The 19,602-nt window shown below is 44.0% G+C and overlaps 1 protein-coding gene across 8 annotated transcripts in view; it reads right to left on the bottom strand.

Moving 5' to 3' along the window:
- SLC44A3 (solute carrier family 44 member 3) overlaps positions 1–19,602 on the bottom strand; it is a 75,239-nt gene that overhangs the window by 13,658 nt on the left and 41,979 nt on the right. For 6 of the 8 annotated variants that reach the window (XM_025378956.1, XM_025378927.1, XM_025378947.1 and 3 more), the window contains 2 exons: positions 16,782–16,938; positions 14,251–14,337 (listed from right to left, as the gene is read on the bottom strand). In XM_025378956.1, the coding sequence (XP_025234741.1) occupies positions 14,251–14,337; positions 16,782–16,938 (244 nt within the window). The remainder of the gene's footprint in view (positions 1–14,250; positions 14,338–16,781; positions 16,939–19,602) is intronic. The other 2 variants (XM_025378911.1, XM_025378920.1) reach the window with 1 other exon arrangement.

Genomic DNA, 19,602 nt, shown 5'->3' with positions numbered 1-19,602 from the left:
TTTTTTGAGACGGAGTCTGGCTCTGTCGCCCAGGCTGGAGTGCAGTGGCGCGATCTCAGCTCGCTGCAAGCTCCACCTCCCGGGTTCACGCCATTCTTCTGCCTCAGCCTCCCGAGTAGCTGGGACTACAGGTGCCCGGCATCACGCCTGGCTAATTTTTTGTAGTTTTAGAAGAGACGGGGTTTCACCGTGCTAGCCAGGATGGTCTTGATCTCCTGACCTCATGATCTGCCCGCCTCAGCCTCCCAAAGTGCTGGGATTACAGGCATGAGCTACCGCGTCTGGCCGATTAGTTCTTAAGAAAATGTCAGCCTTCTCTGATTTGAGGCCCTGAACTGAGGAAATGGTGGGAGAGAGATGGAGAGCAGAAACTGGAACATTCGTGTTTTTCATGTGTTCCATGTTTTGGGGAGATCATTTCAAGTCAGGTGCATGCGCCTCCACAAGCACACTGTTGGGGAGCCTAGGGGTGGGGAAGCCAGAGCTGCCCTGCCAGGCTGCTTGGGGAAGGCCTAGTGACAGAGAGCCTGGCCAGAAATCCAAAGTCACTGGCTGCTGGGAATAACTATTGTTTGGTAACAAAGCTTGGTCCACCTTGCAGAGAAAAACGTTTATAATTTAAAGGCATTTGCTTCAGAGACATTCACTGTAGTAATATATCTTTTCTTTCTCTTGAGATGGCGTCTTGTGACATTGCCCAGGCTGGCGTTGAACTCCTGTGCTCCAGCCATTCTCTCGCTTTGGCCTACCGAGTAACTGTGACTACAGGTGTATGCCACCACACCAGCTTTTTTTTTTTTTTTTTTTGTCGTTAAAAAAAAAATGTAGAACATTCAATTTACCATCTTAGCCATTTTTAACTGTAGAGTTCAGTAGTGTTAAGTATATTCACATTGTTGCAACAGATCTCTAGAACTTTCTCATCTTGCAACACTGAAACTCTATAACCACTAAACACTAATTTCCCCTCTCCCTAGCCCCAGTGCCCTTTTCACATTGTTTCCATGATTTTTGACTACTTTAGATACTTCAAATACTGCATGATTTTATTCATACAGTATGTCTACTTTTACTGTATTTGTCAAAGACAGTATTTTGACTACTATATTCAGCATTTGAAGTATCTAAAGTAGTCAAAGTACTGTCTTTGACAAATACAGTAAAAGTAGACAAACTGTATGAATGGAATCAGTATTGAGGCTGAGAGAGAAATCTTACTGTATGGATGATTGGAAGTACTGAATGGAATCATACAGTTTTTGTCCTTTTGTGACTGGCTTATTTACCTTAGCATAATGTCCTTGGGGTTCATCTATGTTGTAGTATATGACAGGATTTTCTTCTTTTTTAAGGAAAAGAAGAAATACACTTGGCTACATAATATTCTACTGTATGGCTATATCACATCTTCTTTATCCATTCATCTGCTGAGGGCACTTGGGGTGCTTCCACGTCTTGACCATTGAGAGGATGCTGTGATGAACACGGGTGTGCAAATAACTCTGAGATCCCGCTTCGAATTCTTTTGACTATACACTCAGAAACAGAACTGTTGGATCATATAGTATTACAGACCCATTTTTAAGTTTTTGAGGAAACTCCATACTGTTTTCCGTAACAGTTACAACATTTTACATTTCCACCAGCAGTGCACAGGGTTCCAACTTTTCCATATCCTCACCAACACTTATTTTCTGTTCTTTTGATAGTGGTCATCCTGATGGGTGTGAGGTGATATATGGCAGTTTTGATTTACATTTTCCTAATGATTAGTGATGCTGAGTGTCTTTTCATATTGGCTATTAGTATAGCTTCTCTAAAGAAATGTCTCTTCAAGTCCTTTGCCTTTTTTTTTTTTTTTTTTTTTTTTTTGAGATGGAGTCGCTCTGTCGCCCAGGCTGGAGTACAAGTGGCGCGATCTCAACTCACTGCAAGCTCCACCTCCCAGGTTCACGCCATTTTCCTGCCTCAGCCTCCAAAGTAGCTGGGACTACAGGCGCCCGCCACCATGCCTGACTAATTTTTTGTATTTTTAGTAGAGACGGGGTTTCACCGTGTTAGCCAGGATTGTCTTGATCTCCTGACCTCGTGATCTGCCCACCCCAGCCTTCCAAAGTCCTGGGATTACAGGTGTGAACCACGGCACCCACCCTTTTTTTTTTTTGAGATGGAGTCTTACTCTGTCACCCTAGCTGGAGAGCAATAGCATGATCTTGGCTCACCACAACCTCTGCCTCCCAGGTTCAAGCTGTTCTCCTGTCTCAGCCTCCCAAGTAGCTGGGATTACAGGCATGCAACACCACGCCTGGCTAATTTTTGTATTTTTAGTAGAGATGGGGTTTCACCATGTTGGTCAGGCTGGTTTCAAACTCCTGACCTCATGATCTGCCTGCTTCAGGCACCCAAAGTGCTGGGATTACAGGTGTGAGCCACCACACCCGGCTGTCCTTTGCCCATTTTTAAATCGGGTTATTTTTGTTGTTGTTATTAAATTGTAGAAGTTCCTTATGTATTTTGTACAGTAACTTCTTAGCATATATAGTTTACAGTTATTTTCTCCTATTCTGTAGGATGATTTTCACTCTCTTTTCTTGGATGTGTAGAAGTTTTTAAGTTTGATGTGGTCCCATTTGTCTACTTTTTATTGTGTTGCCTGTGCTTTTGGTGTCATATCCAAGCAGTCACTGCCAAATCCAACGTTCTGACACTTTTCTCCTGTATTTTATTCTAAAAGTTGTATAGTTTTAGGTCTTTTAGGTCTTTACTTCATTTTAATTTTCCCATATAAGGTAAGGGTCCCACTTCATTCTTTTACTTATGGATATCCAGTTTTCCCAAGATCATTTGTTGACGAGACTGTCCTTTCCCCATTGTGTGGTCTTGGCATCTTCGTCAAAAATCATTTGGCCATATATGCAAGGCATTATTTCTGTGCTTCCTATTCTGTTCGTGGTCTATAGATCTATGTAGCACAGTGTATCTATGTTTATGCCAGCACCACACCATTTTCATTACTGTGGCTTTGTAGCATGACAGATGTTTTCTTTCTGAACCTCAAAGACTATTTGTCCCTCCCATTTTAGCCTCCTCTCTTCACTGGATCTTCTGTTCAGGAAGTAGTTTCCCTTGCAGTCAGTTCTAAGTGTGGTTAGAGCAGGTCCAACAAGAAGGGGCAGCTCCTTTGAGCGAGTATTTCTTTTTCCTTTATTACCTCCCTGCTCCTTTTGGTATATGTTAAAAAGCTGTGTGAAGGCAGCATGAACCCAGGGCTGATACTGAGGCTGTTTGGGTCCTCATACTCATTCTTCAATCCACGGACACACGTGGAAGGTCTGCTTTGGCCACGCTCCAGGCTGGGGACTGGGGACAGGGCACTAAGTGAGGTCAGGAGCCTTGCGTTCTTTGAGGCCTAACCAAGTTTCTCTGTTGTTGCTTTGATGGAAGCGAGACGTGGGCATGGCACACACCCAGAGCACCCCTCTCCACCCGCACTGGGGTGCATCCTGATGAAGTCATTCAACCTCAGCTGTCTCGTTCCCGGGATGAATGCAAGTCTAGCAAATGCTCTCTCTATCCCACCCATGCCAACTGAGGCATTCCACAGAAGGCAAGAGAGGGAAGAGGAAACCACTTGAAACACTGTCAAACCTGGATCCACTTGCCAAAACTTTTGGGAATTTTTTCACTCCACCTAGATAAGAAAGCTATATGAAGCAAAATTCTCTTAGCCCCTTCCTCTTCTACTTTTCACAAACTTGTTTCTCAATTGTCTGTAGAGACGGGACTCTCAATGGAAGGAGGAATGTCCAGCCACCCCTAAGACAAGTACGATGGTTGGCTTCGCTCTCTTTGCTTCTGTTTCTCCCCCTTGTGTATTTTCTCCTTTTTCTTCTCTCCACATTCCCCATTCAAGCAGGACTCAGGCTCTGTGCTCATTCCCCCAGTTAAGGTTAGGGGGCCAGAGTGGAGGCAAGAAGACATCCAGTCTTCAATTCTCACTGGCTTTTGTTTTCCAAAATTTGGGCTCTTTAAGCCCTTACCTGCCAGGGGAAAAGGTGAAGAAGGAGGTTTCCCAATATAGACCAAACACCTTGGAGTAGCAGGCGAGTGTGCAGGTTTCCTCCAGCCTCACATTAGAAAATGACACTCTCCTGGGCTGGGGGAGGAGGAAACAAAGGTCTATGGGTCTTGTCCAGGTCTGCCCCTCACCTTTTTTTCAAATACAGCTTGGAGAACTGGCAAGGCTCTTCTATGACCACTCCCAGGTTCCTGGTTTGCCTGGGAGTGAGGGGGTACCAGAGACATGGGGCTTCTAGGTGACCAGGACAGTTGGTCACCTAGTGCTAGCATATCAAGGCAGATAGGATCATGGGTGACCATAGGTAAAAGATTCCTACTTCCCAAGCTGGGCCTGAGGAGCCATAAAGATGGGAAGATGATGTCTCAAGGGCAACGTATATCTACTAATGTCTGGGGACACCTGAAACCTCATATATCCCCAAGGAGGGGATAGCTCAAGAATAACAAATTAAGTTTTCCACTCGTCTAGTGGAATGAGAGCTCAAAGTTAGAAATTAGGTTGAGAGACATGATACAATATCATCTGCACATCTGAATCTGTGGCTGCTCTTCATAGCATGTGGAAGTCATTCAAAGATGAGACTCAGGTGGTCATGGCCTGGGGTATCATGGGAGTCCTGCTTGTAGTAGGACATGACTTAGTGAGTGTTAAATCAAAGTGGCACGTATTCCTTCAGCCACAGTGACTCACATCTCCTTTCATATGCTTTTTTCTTTTTATAAATGCATTCTCTAGTCTCTGGCCAATCATCACTTCCTTCCTCCAACAAGTCTCAATGCCTTAGGACAAATAAGAATGACAGCTGAGGAATGTGCCCACAGTCACTGCCTTGCTTAGAAGAGCGTGGACTTCAAAGTGGGCAGTTAGACCCCTCGGACAACAACTGTTCCAGACAAAGAGAAATGCCCCAAAGAATCCTGCTCTCCATCCTAAGGGAAGAGGACATTGGGGGTAGGAGCTACTTAATGGTTTCATTTCATTTTCCACACTAAGTGAATTTGGGAAACGTTGAAGCTAATCTATCCTCTTCACATTTCTTGAGCACTGGGGGTAATATTGACAACTTAGGTTGGAAAGTTCCCTTTTCCACTCTGAGGCACCTCCCCACCTAGCCCTTGCCTAGCTGTGATCACAGATGATGGCCTGGCCCGGCCTAGCCCAGGCAGCGTGGCGTCCACCGCACACACTAACCTGTGAGTGGGAGGGCATAGGAGGAGTCAGCCTGAGCTGCCAGATCCCCACATCCAAACACTGCTCGTCAGAACACAGTGTATTCACATGTCACCTGCTTCCTCCTTTATGAGGAAACTGGATGTGCTGATTCAAAGGTGGATTTCTTAAAGTTAAAAACCTGGGCGGTCTCCCTCAGCATATTTCCAGTGTACCTAGAACATGTCATAACAGGAAGGCACAAAGAACATAAAGGGGTTGCTTCATGTTCCACATGGGTTCAGACTTGTGAAAGAAGGCTCAGATTTACAGAAATGGTGACTCCTTGGATCAGCTGACCTTTTAAACTAGTGTTGTTGGAAACAGTCCCAGTTGCCTTTGCTACCATTAATAAAGGGTGAGACCCCAAACTTTCCAGGATGCAAATGTTCCTCACCCTTCTGCCGCCATGAGCATGGGCCTGTCTTCCATGCTGCCCAAGAGACGGGGGAGATCTACATAGAGTTCCGCCAAAAGGTACCCCAGGGCAGCTCATGTAGACATACTGTGTAAAAATGACACACCTGTCTGTCCTCCAGGAGGCTCAGAAGGGCAAGGGAAGAGAAGATGCAGGATAGGGAAGGGAATCAGAATGAGCTCTGCCCACCGTGTAACCTGGTTGAGGCATTCAAGCCCTCTGGACCCCAGATTCTGAATTATGAGGGGAGGCTGTTTCATGATCTCTAAAGTTCTGGGGTTCTGAGTCCCTACCCTGTGGAAGGAGTGCCCTAGTGGACTGGTGAAAACCTGGGTTTAAATCCCAGTGTGGTGCTAGTCTTGATTTCCCTGGCTTTGTGTTTCTGTGGTCAGGGACTTCCTTTAGGCTAATGCCTCTCATTTGTTTCAGGGAAGGAGGTGAACTTAGGGGACTGGGCAAATTTGGAGGGAGCAGCAGAGTGCAGGTGGGCTCAGGCCCTTCCTCACTCTCTTTCGGGAACCACCTGTCACCAGGAACCTACTTTCTCAGATCCACAGAGAGGTTCACCTTGTTGGATGGGCCTGGTAAAGGGTGGGTTGGTCATTCTGATTCAGGGGTAAAACATTAACAACTGACTTGCCTACAGCTGTTCCTGTGGTAATTTTCCAATCAGATGATTTCGTATTCAAGGTGATATTTTTAATCTTCATCTGTTTGACTCTTGCATCTCACAATTATTCAGAACTTGGACAAGGAAGAGGAAATGACTTATTGGGACTTCAAAACCTCAAGAGTCAGCTCTGTTACTTTCCTCCTGTCTAACCTAGGTCAGGTTACTACTTAAGCTCTCTGAACCAAAGTAGTATCATCTATTTAAAAAATACTACACAGGCTACTTTGTGAGGCTATGGGTAGTTAAAACACATAAAGTAGCACAGTACCCGGTATCTAGTAAGCGCTAGTGAGTGGCTGGTATTCTTGTCTTCAGGAGCTGCACACTTAGGAGGAAGTCAAAGTCATTCGCACTGAGCACTCGATTGCCTCACAGGAGCTCCTAATTGCCTGAGTGCCCTCATATAACTTTCCCTCCCTTTCTCATGCAATAATTCATTCAACAAACATTACTTGCCTCTCCTAGACAGCACTGAAATTTCATGTCAGGAAGCACTTCAGAGTCCAATTTAACATGGCAGCTGCTCACTGGGCCTTACCTCAAAGGATTGAGCACTAAGGCCCACTTGGAGAAGACGGCTTTGAGCCTTACCCTCCTGAGCCCTGAGTCTTGTAACATGCCCACAGCAGGTGGGAGCTAGGCTCCAGAGAGGCTGCTCCCAGGAAAGCCACACTAAGCCATAGCCATATGCCTAGCAGCTTCTGAATCAAGCACCGGGAAACATGAGGATTCAGTTTGTTTTCTCCCAGACAGCCTGGGGCCTCTGACAAATAGGTGTCTTAATGCCTTTCTATCTAAAGCCAGGGTAGTAGCATTTGCCATGCAACAGCTGGGTGTGGAGATTACCATTGTCTATAAATGGGCCTTAATGCAAACTATCATATTGACACACATGTGAGCTTCGTTCTGAAGCATGCACACATGAGGCATCTCTCCAGAGCTCTCACCATCAGCTGGCTGCCCAGAATAGCTCTAAACCAGTCAGCGGGGGTGGAGGATTCAGAACCACTGCTGTCGCTGAAAGAATGGCTGTCTGGATGCTCTGTGATGAGAATACCTATTATGGCAATGCCAGCTTCTGAAAGAACTGTTTCTTCTTAAGAACCTTTACATCATTTTCCTAATCTAGTGAGATAAACTGCACAATATTTTTACTTTTTTTCTGAGATGTGCATGCTGCTCTGGGAGAGGAGAAAAGAGGAGTCACTGGAGATCTGCCAACTGGCTTGGGATGAACCGACCAAACCTGATGTGGAAAAGTCATTGAGTGCTTTAGCTATTGATGGACTATGAGAAAGAGAGTCATTGAAACAGAGCTAACTGCAAGGAAAGGGGTGGGGGAAGAGAACGTTTGGAGATACTACAAAGTTGAGTCAGCCGCAAATGTTTAGAAGACAGAGACCAACATTATGTTCACTAAAAACAGTCTTGGCAGGCAGAGCAGGTTGGGGAGAGGCACTATGAGGTAAGAAGGGGAGAGAGGTGTATATTTCCCCAGAAGCAGCAGGTTTTTCTCTGCCCTGATCTTCAGAAGATTGTCTGGGACCTTTCTAACCAGTATATTCGTTAGTCAGAAAGACAGGAAGCTGCTGGCATTTCTGATCAAATAGCAATAGGCAACAATCTGTACATGTACTTACTAAATCTTATCTAGAGGGATGACAAAGGAAAGTAGGCTGCATGCTTTACACACTGCATCAAAGTGCATTGGGGTCACTTGGTCCCCTCCTCAAGGGGATGCAGCACAGATCCATCAGGCTCCCAGCTATCTTGCACAATAGCCCAAGGCAGAAAAGGGCTGTGAAAGGCATTGGACATTACAGTACACTCCCACTGTTGAGAATGATCGAGGTGCCTGGCATTTGAGCAGCATCTCATTACCAGTTATTTTATTTATTTATCGCTATATATTACAGCAGCACTACCGGCAGGATTGCTGTAAGCAGATACAGATAGATGGCTCCTCTTTGTTCATTCACATTCTCAGACAACTCTACAAGATTCTGGTGCCTCAAAACTGAGGCAACATGAACCATCACTGAGTTTTGTGGTTCTAGGATAAGTCCTTACCATGGATACAAGGTATATCATGAAGAGAAATGAGCCTGTCATTTTGGAGCACCACAGGAAAACAAACAGCTCATACTGTTTTCCATTCTACCCCCATTTCCCACACAAGGCATCTCATGGTTTTGGTGCAGCGAGGCGGCACTCTGCATGCCCCCAGCTCTGGGCTGGATGCCATGACAAGAGTAAAAAAGCCACACAAGAACCTTGGGGGTCACTGAACCTAACCCTTCCATATTGCAGAAGCTCAGCAAGATTAAGGGACTCACCCAAGTTACTCAAATAATGAAGAGGCAGAGGCAAACTGCTGCTCTACCTGACTGAAGTCATTTTTACCTGGAAGCTTCTCCCAGGAGACTGGTACAGATACGGTGGTTCTCAGACTTCCGACACTAGCCCACAGCTCACTGCCTATATCCATTCCCACTTCTGCTGGAAGAAGAACAAAGCATTGAAGAGGAATGCAACGCTTAAGGTGATTAAAAAAAAAATAGAATGGATAAACAAAAGGCTGGGCTTACACCTGTAATCTCAGCACTTTGGGAGGCCGAGGCAGGTGGATCACCTGAAGTCAGGAGTTCAAGACCAACCTAGCCAACATGGAGAAACCCTGTCTCTACTAAAAATACAAAATTAGCCAGGCATGGTAGGACATGCCTGTAATCCCAGCTACTTGGGAGGCTGAGGCAGGAGAATCACTTAAACCCGGGAGGCAGAAGTTGCGGTGAGCCGAGCTCACGCCATTGCACTACAGCCTGGGCAACAAGAGCGAAACTCTGTCTCAAAAATAAATAAATAAATAAATAAATAAATAAATAAATAACCAACCAACCAACCAACCAAGAACTGAATAATCAAGAGAAGTAAAATGTCAAGACAAGAATGACTGCAACTGAACAACATGGTCAACTTAAGGCAACACTAGTGGTAGCAAAGTGTTCTTTTCCCAATTTGCAAATCCCACTGTCTGTGTGTGTACATTCACAAATTTTGCAGGGTCACCAGGCATTGCCTCAGCAGCTAGATGTCTGAAAAGAATGAGTCTGAGTCCTTAAGAATCTATGTTAAGACACCAATTTGGGTTCATAAAGAACACATTTTAGTAAACTTTAATAACACATGCTCTACTTTATTGACGGGCAAACAACTCCCTGTTGTATGCAAAAATGAAAAATCGATGGAATTCTGCTATTTGCCTATAAAAATTGAAAAAAGGATTTTCTAGAATGTTCAGATCAGTTTGGAACCATCAGGAAGAGTCCTGGGGCTCACCGGTGGGTTTCACACTTAGAGGAACATTGACCTAAAGCCAACATCATGGCTGGGACAGATGCCTGTGTCCACAATGGACAAGAGATGTGCACTTAGGGAGACATTTTCATGAGGAACTGTGTGCAGACACCATAAGAAACAGTAAGTATGCCATTCTTGCTGAGTGCTTAGCCTGTAGTCTCACAGCGGGGTTCTTAGCCAGGCCCCTGGACAGTGCTGGGAGGGAGAGGGGAGGCTGTAAGGTCCTTTTGCCTGAAAGTCTCTGAGAACAGCCAGCCAAGACTCCCAGACGCTTTGACCACTAACTTGCCTGACGAAAGGAGGAGGGGCCAGGCCACCCTGACCAGCCTTTTCTGGATGGATAACTGCTTGATTACAGTTATGGTGAGTTCATCATCTTCATTGCTCCTTCACCTTTCCTGTCCTCTTCCACAAATTCTGCTGTGTAACAAGATGCGCTCTGCCAGCTCTACTTGTACGGACTCTGGCTTTGCAAGGAGCAGAGAAGAACATCCCCAGGTGGTGGTCATGAGTCCTCCTCTGGCTATTTTAAAAATGCACAGTGGTTAAGGGCTTGGGCCTGGAGGCAAAATAGACTTGGATTCAAATCCTAGATCTGCCACTATGTACCTTTTCTAAGCCGCAATCTCCCTATCTGTAAATTGGAGACACTCTCAGAAACTAACAACAGGCCACGAATGGTGGCTCATGCCTGTAATCCCAGCAGTTTGGGAGGCCGAGGCAGGTAAATCACCTGAGGTCAGGAGTTCAAGACCAGCCTGGCCAACATGGTGAAACCCCGTTTCTATTAAAAATGCAAAAACTTAGCACGTGGTGTCATGTGGTCCCAGCTACTCTGGAGGATAAGGCAGGAGAATCACTTGAACTCAGGAGGCAGAGGGTGCAGTGAGCCAAGATTGTGCCACTGCACTCCAGCCTGGGCAATAGGAGCAAAAATCCATCTCAAAAAAACAAAACAAAAACAAAAAACCTAACAACTGATATAATGCAGGAAAAGTGCTCAGCATACCACTGGCAAAACAGTTGATTGCCAATACCCACAGCTGTTACTGCTGTCGTTAGTAGCTGGTGATCTCCAGTGGGTACTCTATACTCAGGTCCACTTCTCCTAGGAAATTTCCCCTAATTACAGAGTCAAATGACCTCTCCCAAAGACCAAGATTTTCCTTTTCTGAACTTCCACAGCCCTATCCCAATGCTTAAACATGCGCTTTTCTGTACAGTCATATGTCTCATGCATATGCCCCTTACTGGCCCCTGCCGCCCGACAGCTAGCTTGTCAATTTCTTGGAGGCCTGGCTTTTGCACCATACAGTAATGACTCTGTATCACCTCTATATCGCCATGGTCCTTGTCCTTATTATACCCAGGTAGAAATAGTCTGCATACAGGATAAACACATGGTTGCTGGATGAACACATGTGTGAGGTGAACATGTAATTTTTTTCAGTATGTACACACTCAGTATTTATGATGTAGGGAGAAAAGTAAATGAGAAATTATGAGATTGAGAGTTTCATTCCCCACCTTGCAAGTGAATGCCTGTGCAGCCTTAGGCTGGGTGTTTGCAAAATGCAGCAACTGCCATCTGCCTCCCTACTAGGATTTAGTGAAGATGAATTAGGCTTTTAAGAAGCAGTGGGAAAACCCAACCAGCTCCTTGATGTTAAATAAAGACGAGTATCTGAGTTTTGATGGTAACAAATGGATCTCATTCTCTTTTAGTATTTCCCAGCTCCTATCCCACAAAATGAGGAACATAAAATAGGGTTCAGCCTTTTAAAATCTGATTTCCAGAGACAGAGATGCCACAATGTCCCCTAGTAAGTCATTCCAATGCAAGGAAATTTCTGAAAAGGTGAATCTAAATTCCTTTTCTCACTTTATGCTCACTTTCCTTTGTCCACTACCAAACGAGGCTGACAGTTGCTCTGATTACCATTTACAATCATCTTTATTCTTAAACATTTTTATTTCACTCTGCTTTCCAGTAGTCGACGTAGACCAGAGGTGACCCTTCCTTCTCCATTAATATTCACACCAGTTCTTGTTTTTTCATTCTTCCTCCTCTTCCCAATCTCCTGAACCTTAGGCCTCTGAGCATCACCCACATCAACTGACACCACCCAGTTCTACAGGAGTCACCGCAAGGAGAAGACACTATGAAGCTGGTTTAGCCACAGCCTACTGCACAGGCACCATGATTAGAATCTGAAAGACCTATCCCTGTTTGCACCACTGACTCACTACATAAGCTGGATCAAGGCTGGCTTAGTGTTTTTTGTGAATCAGGGATCATTACTCCCATCGACACATCTGTTATAAGGAGTTGTCACCTTTAGGATGGTCATTATGGTGTGGTTAACATTAATGTCACTTATGAGTTTGGAAACATTTGAATTACCAAGGGAAATGGTCCTGGATTAATTAAGGTGGTGAAATTTCAGAAGGGAGGAAAATACGTACCTCAGGATAACAGGGCAGAGAAAACAAATGTGAAAATGGGACCAGAGGTTTTCAAATGTGTTTTAGCAGCAGAGACCTGTCCCAAATGAAACCTTCAGTACACTCCCACAATCCCACCCCTAACCACATAAAGTGGAGTTGCTCTGGCTGCAAGGCCAGTATAGGCATGGTATGGGGCCAGGGTCCACCCTTCCTCCACCTTACCCATTTCTCTGCCCTCCTAACGTGGTGGTCCCCACAGTATCCACAGGAGCCTCTAGGCTTCCAGGGGCCAGGATGAAAACCATGAGTGAAAGAGGGATGCAGAAAGTACCTGAATTCCCGTAATACAGTGAGAGGGGATAACACCCTGGGGCCCCGTATGGCCATATGGCCAACATATTTGTATATCAATGGTCTCATTCATTGCTTTTGTCTTTCTAGTCTATTTGTATGTTTCTTAACCTTTATTTTTCATGCATATATATTTTATCATAGTTAATACATTTTTGCAATGCATCTCAAAATATTTATGAATTTGGTGTCTGGATACATATACAACAGCTATAACATCTAACACCATGACAAATGTATTCAAAGGGTTTGGACTGACTTGTTACATGTACCCCCCATTCTGAAAGGTCCTATGGTATTTGATTGTGTTTTACACATGCTGGTTTATAGCAATCCAAATGAAAACTAAATATACTCTAAAATGTTCTCCAAGATTATTAAGAGCCTAATAATAGACCTTACTATAAGAAGGCTACATTTTTCCCTGAATAATGAAAAGTATTATAAATACCACTTATAAGACATTAAACATAGATGGTCTAATTAGTCCCTTTACTTCTAAAGGTAAATTTCTTAGGGAGGGGGCAATTATAAGAAGTACTTTTCTAAGTGAGATTTCTGTGAACGTTCAAATTATAAAACAGCCTGCTAACTTACAAAAATACTGCTTTGTGTAAATTTGACTAAGGACTATTAAAATCTCCTAAATGCTCTTAAGAGAAACACAACGTATTTAAATTTCCATTAATTTGAAAAATTCAGGAGAGGAAAAAAATCTGAAATCCAAACAATTGCAAGATATAATTTTTATAAGTTTAAAGGCATATTTATAGCTTGAAAAGGGAAGACTGGTGAAATCTATGAAAATTAGGGAGGCAATTCTTTTCCTAGTTAGGAAAATTATAGTTCTTAGAGAAGGCACTGAAAATCAGCTCTTAGTTGATATACATTCATTATGCTAGGGTTTCTAAATACTCCCTCTCCTCTTTATTTCTGAAAAGAAAAAAACTTTCTTTTAAAATTTGAAGCCGGGCGCGGTGGCTCAAGCCTGTAATCCCAGCACTTTGGGAGGCCGAGACGGGCGGATCACGAGGTCAGGAGATCGAGACCATCCTGGCTAACACGGTGAAACCCCATCTCTACTAAAAATTACAAAAAACTAGCCGGGCGAGGTGGCGGGTGCCTGTAGTCCCAGCTACTCGGGAGGCTGAGGCAGGAGAATGGCATGAACCCGGGAGGCGGAGCTTGCAGTGAGCTGAGATCCGGCCACTGCACTCCAGCCTGGGTGACAGAGCAAGACTCCGTCTCAAAAAAAAAAAAAAAAAAAAAATTGAAGCGTGGTTTTAATGGCCTATGGTTCTAGGGTAAGGTCTGCAAACTACAGCCCAGGAGCCAGCTCCATCACACTGCCCGCTTTCCTCTGCAGGAGCTAAGAAAAATTTTTACAATTTTACAATGGTTCGGAAAAAATCAAAATCAAAAAAAGAATATTTCTTGACATGTAAAAATCATATGAAATTCAAATGTCACTGTTGATAAGTTAAGGTTTATTAGAACATAGCCATACCCATTCATTGACATTTTACCTATGGCTGCTTTCCTGCCATGATGGCAGAATTGAGTGATTGTGACAGAGAGACTGGTCTGAAAGCCTAAAATGTTTACACACTTTGGCCCCTTAGAGAAGAATTTGCCAAACCTTGACCTAAGAGATGGAGCCCACCTTTGGACCCTTCTGTATGTTCCTGAGGCAAGAGGTAGGAGACGTACCTGGTTGAGATGGAGCAGGTATTTGTCAAGACACCAGAAACAGCAGTAGCAGCATCGGAACAGGTACCTCGACAATGCACCATGCTGCTGGATCAGGTTGAGACCAAAGAAACAGAGTCAAAAACAACACAGGAAAGAAGACAAGCAGGCAGTTTCTGAGGAAACACAGTTTTCACTTATGCACCTAGGGAAACACTGGTGGCGTGGGAGAAGTTCTTATTTTGTGCATACTACTACTACTACTACTACTACTACTACTGCTACTACTAATTATGGTTCTAGTATTATTGAGGAGAAACGTTTCTGTCTTGTGGACTTGTATGTTAGCGGTGCTATTAGGGAGGTTAGTCCATACTGAACAGCAAAAGAAAAGCAGTTCTTCTGGTTCCAGTTAAAAAAAACCTCTCTTCCCCCTTCATCTGCCCTTAAGTGTCTGAAATGGTACACTTGGCTTTTTCAAACCAAAGTTTATATTCATGAAAAATTCACATCCCAGAAACAAAAAAACAAATAATACACTGTAGATACTAGTTATGTGCCCACATAAATAAAGAATCAAGTTTAACTTTGGAGGACATAAATGCTGTAGTGAGATTTTTGGGGGGACTAAAGTTCGAGGGATAAATTACTCCTTTGAAATATAACTTGAACTTGTGCATAGCTCAAGAATGAATACTTTCATGAACCTCTTGGGGGAGGGGTGCTTGGCGGCACCCTACCCACTCCCCAGAGTGAACACATCCCTGAAAACAATCCTGAAATAGCCTAGGATGAGGACCCCAGGAATAACTCAGCCTTATATGGCCATTTTCTCATCCCAATGTGAATTCAATTGGATGAAACTTGATCTGGACACTTTTCAGCCTCACTGTGTTGGTGAATGAGCCTATTGAACTAGGGAAAATCACACAGTGGCTGTGTGAAACATTTAAATTATAGACACAGTGCTGGCCAGTAAGGCTGCCGAGGAAGAAATTGTTTTTTAACCTAAGAAAGGACACATTTTCCCAATAGTGACATCACTAAAAGCAATTTTGGCCCTTGGTCCTTGTGGAATCTGGAAAGTGATAAATAACCTTTTAGACCACAGTCAGAGAGACCTTGGGCCTTCCACTGACTTCTCTTTTAGATTTATGAAAGGCTGTATCCCCAGAGAGTTTAAGATGCCTAGCTTTAGGAGGGACAGCAAGCTCCTCGCTGCTCATTAATTTATGATTATTACTAATGCACGCACAAACATATCACAAATAGACTTAAAATAAAATGCTGTCCTGTTCTTCAAGAAATCCTGCAAGTTTCCTAAGATTGAAGGATTGATTTCAAAATGCAGGAGCCAAAAGTAGTTAGTTTTGTCCTGGATATGGAAATGCCTCTTCAAGTCACCAAAATGTGGCCAAGCAAAATATTAATAGAAATACAAGAAAATATTCTACAATCAGGGGCAACTGCTTAGCATGCATTTCCAGATAAGGAAGCCAGATAATTTTATGTGTTAGCCAATCAATTGCTTCTAATTGATAAACTAACTTTAAACCTTGATTATAGATTTTAAAATATCAACAATTCAGATATCTTTTTAAAAAGCAAATGAAAACAACTCTAAAATATAATGTAAACCTATTGGTAAAATTTCCTGAATTTACTAAGGACACATAGCTATACCCAAAAGGTTGGAATCAGGTAAGTTTGTGAAACTGACCAAGTCACCAACTCTGAGGTGGTGACGGGGGAGAGATTAACATTGTGTGAGAACAGAGGAGTTGGGAAAAGTCCTGTCTTCCCTTGTTTGGCAGGCCACAAATACCATGAGAACAGCTGTTTTCCTGGTGTTCTGGTTTCCACTGGCATTCATAAGCAAATGTGCATGGAAATAAAAACTAGGGAGGAGAAATCCCCCGGGGCACAAAAGCCCTACAGTTTTCTGTCCTTTGAGCTTAGATGTAGGTCAGCTTGTCCATTTTTCCAAGCGCATGTGTGCACACGCATGTGTACACACACACACACACACACACACACTCATTCAAACCCTCTCCTTTTCTCCCTCCTCACTCCTCACACACACCGGGAATTTCCCATGACAGCTCTGGGAAACACAAAAGGCAGGCAATATTTCAGCATTAAAACAGAAATGAACACATATTATTCCTATCTTACGGTGCATTTTTTCACTTAAAAAGGCATGATAAATGTTCACAAAAACCTTGTTTAAATTTCACCTTAAGAGTTCATCCTGTCTGTTCGCCATTTACATAAGAAGGAAAATCAGCTAACTCAGAACTACTCCCTCCCCACATCATCTCCACTGAGTTGGAGAAAACCCAATAAACAAAACCATAAACGAAACAGAGACTCTGGGAAAATAAAAGGTTTGCTGGGAGAGGCGGGGGATGGGAGCCGAGGAGTGCAGGAGCTTTCCCCACGGCTGCTGTCACAGGTCACATTTCTGTCCTGGGACCTGCTGTAGTTTTCCAGTAATTAAGTTTCTGGCAACCCAAACACGGAACGTGCTGTGTATCAGGAGGTAGCCTTACCTGTTCTTTCAGCGCGTTTTGCATGTACATGACAATGATTCTTGGAAGCCTCACCACAGGGATTAAAAATGACCCTTTCACAACGGTTCCTTGATGGTAGAAGAAGAGAATGGAGAGAGACGAAAGGATGGGACGAGCAGGAGGGTCATTTTTACTTCTGCAAATAGGGAAAGGGACAGCATTTTAAAAACACTTTTTATAAAGCAGCAAAAACTCTCTGGTTCCAATCATCTGTGGCACTAACAACTTAGAAAGTGGTGACGCAATAAGCATTTGGCAAACTTTTTCTACTCCTTGGTAGCTTCGGTTAAATTGTTTCTTGTATTAATTTAATTCGTTTTGGTGCCACTTAATGCTACAAACAAAATAAAACAGAAAAACTTAAAAAAAAAAACTGATGAGTTAAAAAAGTTTCCCTCTTTATAATGCCTAGCCCAACCACCAACCCTTTAGGGTGTCTATTCATCTCATTTTCACTTTCAGAAGTTTAATTGTATCACAGTCTTCAAGGTTTAAATGACACAGGACTATACATAAATATTGCCGGCATTCACCTGGTGATTAAACATCATCACCAAATCACGTGACCAGGATCTGCGGCCAGAGAGGTAACAGTGAGCTCCCGCTTACAGGAAGGGGACAGAGAGCCCCGGGTGCTTGGCTCCTGCACAGCTCTAGGCTCCCCAAATCCTGCTGGTTTCTACTCTGCTCTTTAAAGGCCACTTCAGTGTGAATCATTTACGGGACTTGTCATGACGCAGCTCCCAAGAATGTGTACAAGTCAGTTTCACAGGCAGGGAAAAAAAGTGAGAAAGAACAGAATGGGCACAACCATTAGTCTCCCCCAAACCAGAAAGATAAAACAAAGGAGTGGGGGCTGATGCCACCCCACGGGTGACCCTCTGAATTCCCGCTGAAGCCAGTTCTAGAAAATAAGGCCTTTCTGAGAAGCAACTTCACAGATTCCAAGTGAAGCTTGGTTTCTTTATAATGGATTATTCTACAACTTGCTCTGGTTGCTAATAAGTCACTATGAATTAAGGTTTTGACAGCGGCCTAGGATTTGAGAGAGGAAAAGGAAGGCAGCCAGAAATGTTTCAAGAGTTGGCAATGGCTGCATTTTGCTGTTACTCAAATCAGCCAGGAAGAAAAAGAGAACATGAAAGTAATATTGGGAGCTGAAAAACTGCAACCCAGTTGTCCCACAAAAAGAGGGATGTGTGTTTCAGCCCAGTATCATTTAAAATAGGAAAAACCACAGAAGCTATTGCTAATAGGAATTCATTTAGATCTGATAAACTAGAAGAGTAGTGTAGGCCAGGAAAATCTGACACACTTTTTTTCCCCCTTCCCTCATTTTTTTTTTTTTTTTTTTTTAAGGAAGAATGTTTACTTTTCCATTGAGGAGATTTATGTGCTTTAGAACTTATTATGGCGCTCAAGAGGGGAGGCAGGGAGAAGAGGACAACACCTGCTTTCCATCTGGCAGGGAAACACATGATTCATAGGCCACTGTGAATGGGGGCCTTGGGGTTAGCCCTCCAGGTATTAAAGTTTGGGGTTAGGCATCAGCTTTCTGAGGTTTCACTGTGATGGGGTTAACCACTTCAGGCAGAGGAGTGCCTGCACTGCCTTAGCTTCCCTAGTCTGTAACACATCCTGGTAATGGCTCGAGGCTCTGCCGGGCTTGGCTGGAAGAAGATGCAGAGGTTCCAGAAGCTGGGTTATCACGTGATGAGAGAGGGAACTTAAAAAGAGGGCCCTTTCAACCCAAGCCAGCCCACCGAGCCAGGAGTCACTGAATACCTGCCTCAAAACTAGAAACAGTCCTACAGGAAAAAATGGCTAATGAAGTGGTGTGTCTCTGAGGCCTCCACCTCCTCTCAGACTCATTTCCATGTTCAAAGGTAACGTCATCCTGCCACCTCTCCCCTGCTGTGTGTGGGGCTAGTGCCTCCAGCTCTATCTCCCTCACAACCAGCCAAACCTGCCTGCAGGAAGAGGATCTGACACACCCAGGGATGCTAAACGTAATACTTACCTCTGGACTTATTCATATTTTAAGAATTGACCTGGGGGACAACATTGCAGTGTTGAGCATACGCGGCAACCCAGCAATGAGTGTATTAGGAGGCTGGTGAGGACTGGGCCCCCAGTCAGCCTTCCTCACCTCTCTCTAGATCTTCCCACTGGGCCACAGGCACCCCAATTCTGTGGGCAGTGGCAATAAGGAAGACACAGGCAGTGTTAGAGGGTAAGGAAACTCTAGCGTATGCCTGATGAAGCCCAGCTTCTCCCTTCCTTTGGATGTGTGGCTGCTTTGAGCGCTAATGCTGCCTGGCTCCCGGAACAACGAGGCCAGGTCCCCAAAATACCACATCAACCTAAGCTGTGGGGCAAAGGGTTTAATGGTCCCATGCGTTCAAGTCCCCTGACAGCTCTGGGTCATGGTACAAAGTAGTGTTTTGTAATTTCTAGTCCCATCAGACAACAGAGTGCATACAGCCAGGCAAGCCACATCATGGTCCTAGAGACAAGATTTAGCTCTAGTTAGATCCAGCCTCGTGCTCACTAAGAACTCTTCTGATATTATGGAAAATTAATTTTGTGCTGAGGCTCCTGGACTAGGTGTGGGCTGCCTGGGACAAACGGCCTCCAACGTAAAGCTGGTCCCAGCAAAGATCCCTTCCCGTATTTCTTACAACAAAATAACTGCAAGATGAGGCTTGGAAGGCTGAGAATGTTGTATGTTTCTTTCCTATTCGACAGAAAATGGAAATCTTCTTTATTAGAAATAACAGGATTATTTAACTGGCCTGGG

The sequence above is a fragment of the Theropithecus gelada genome, chromosome 1 (genome assembly GCF_003255815.1).
Source record: "Theropithecus gelada isolate Dixy chromosome 1, Tgel_1.0, whole genome shotgun sequence".
In the NCBI taxonomy this organism is placed as follows: Eukaryota; Metazoa; Chordata; class Mammalia; order Primates; family Cercopithecidae; genus Theropithecus; species Theropithecus gelada.
The sequence above is the reverse complement of the archived record's forward strand: the minus strand, read 5'-3'. Positions and strand labels throughout refer to the sequence as shown.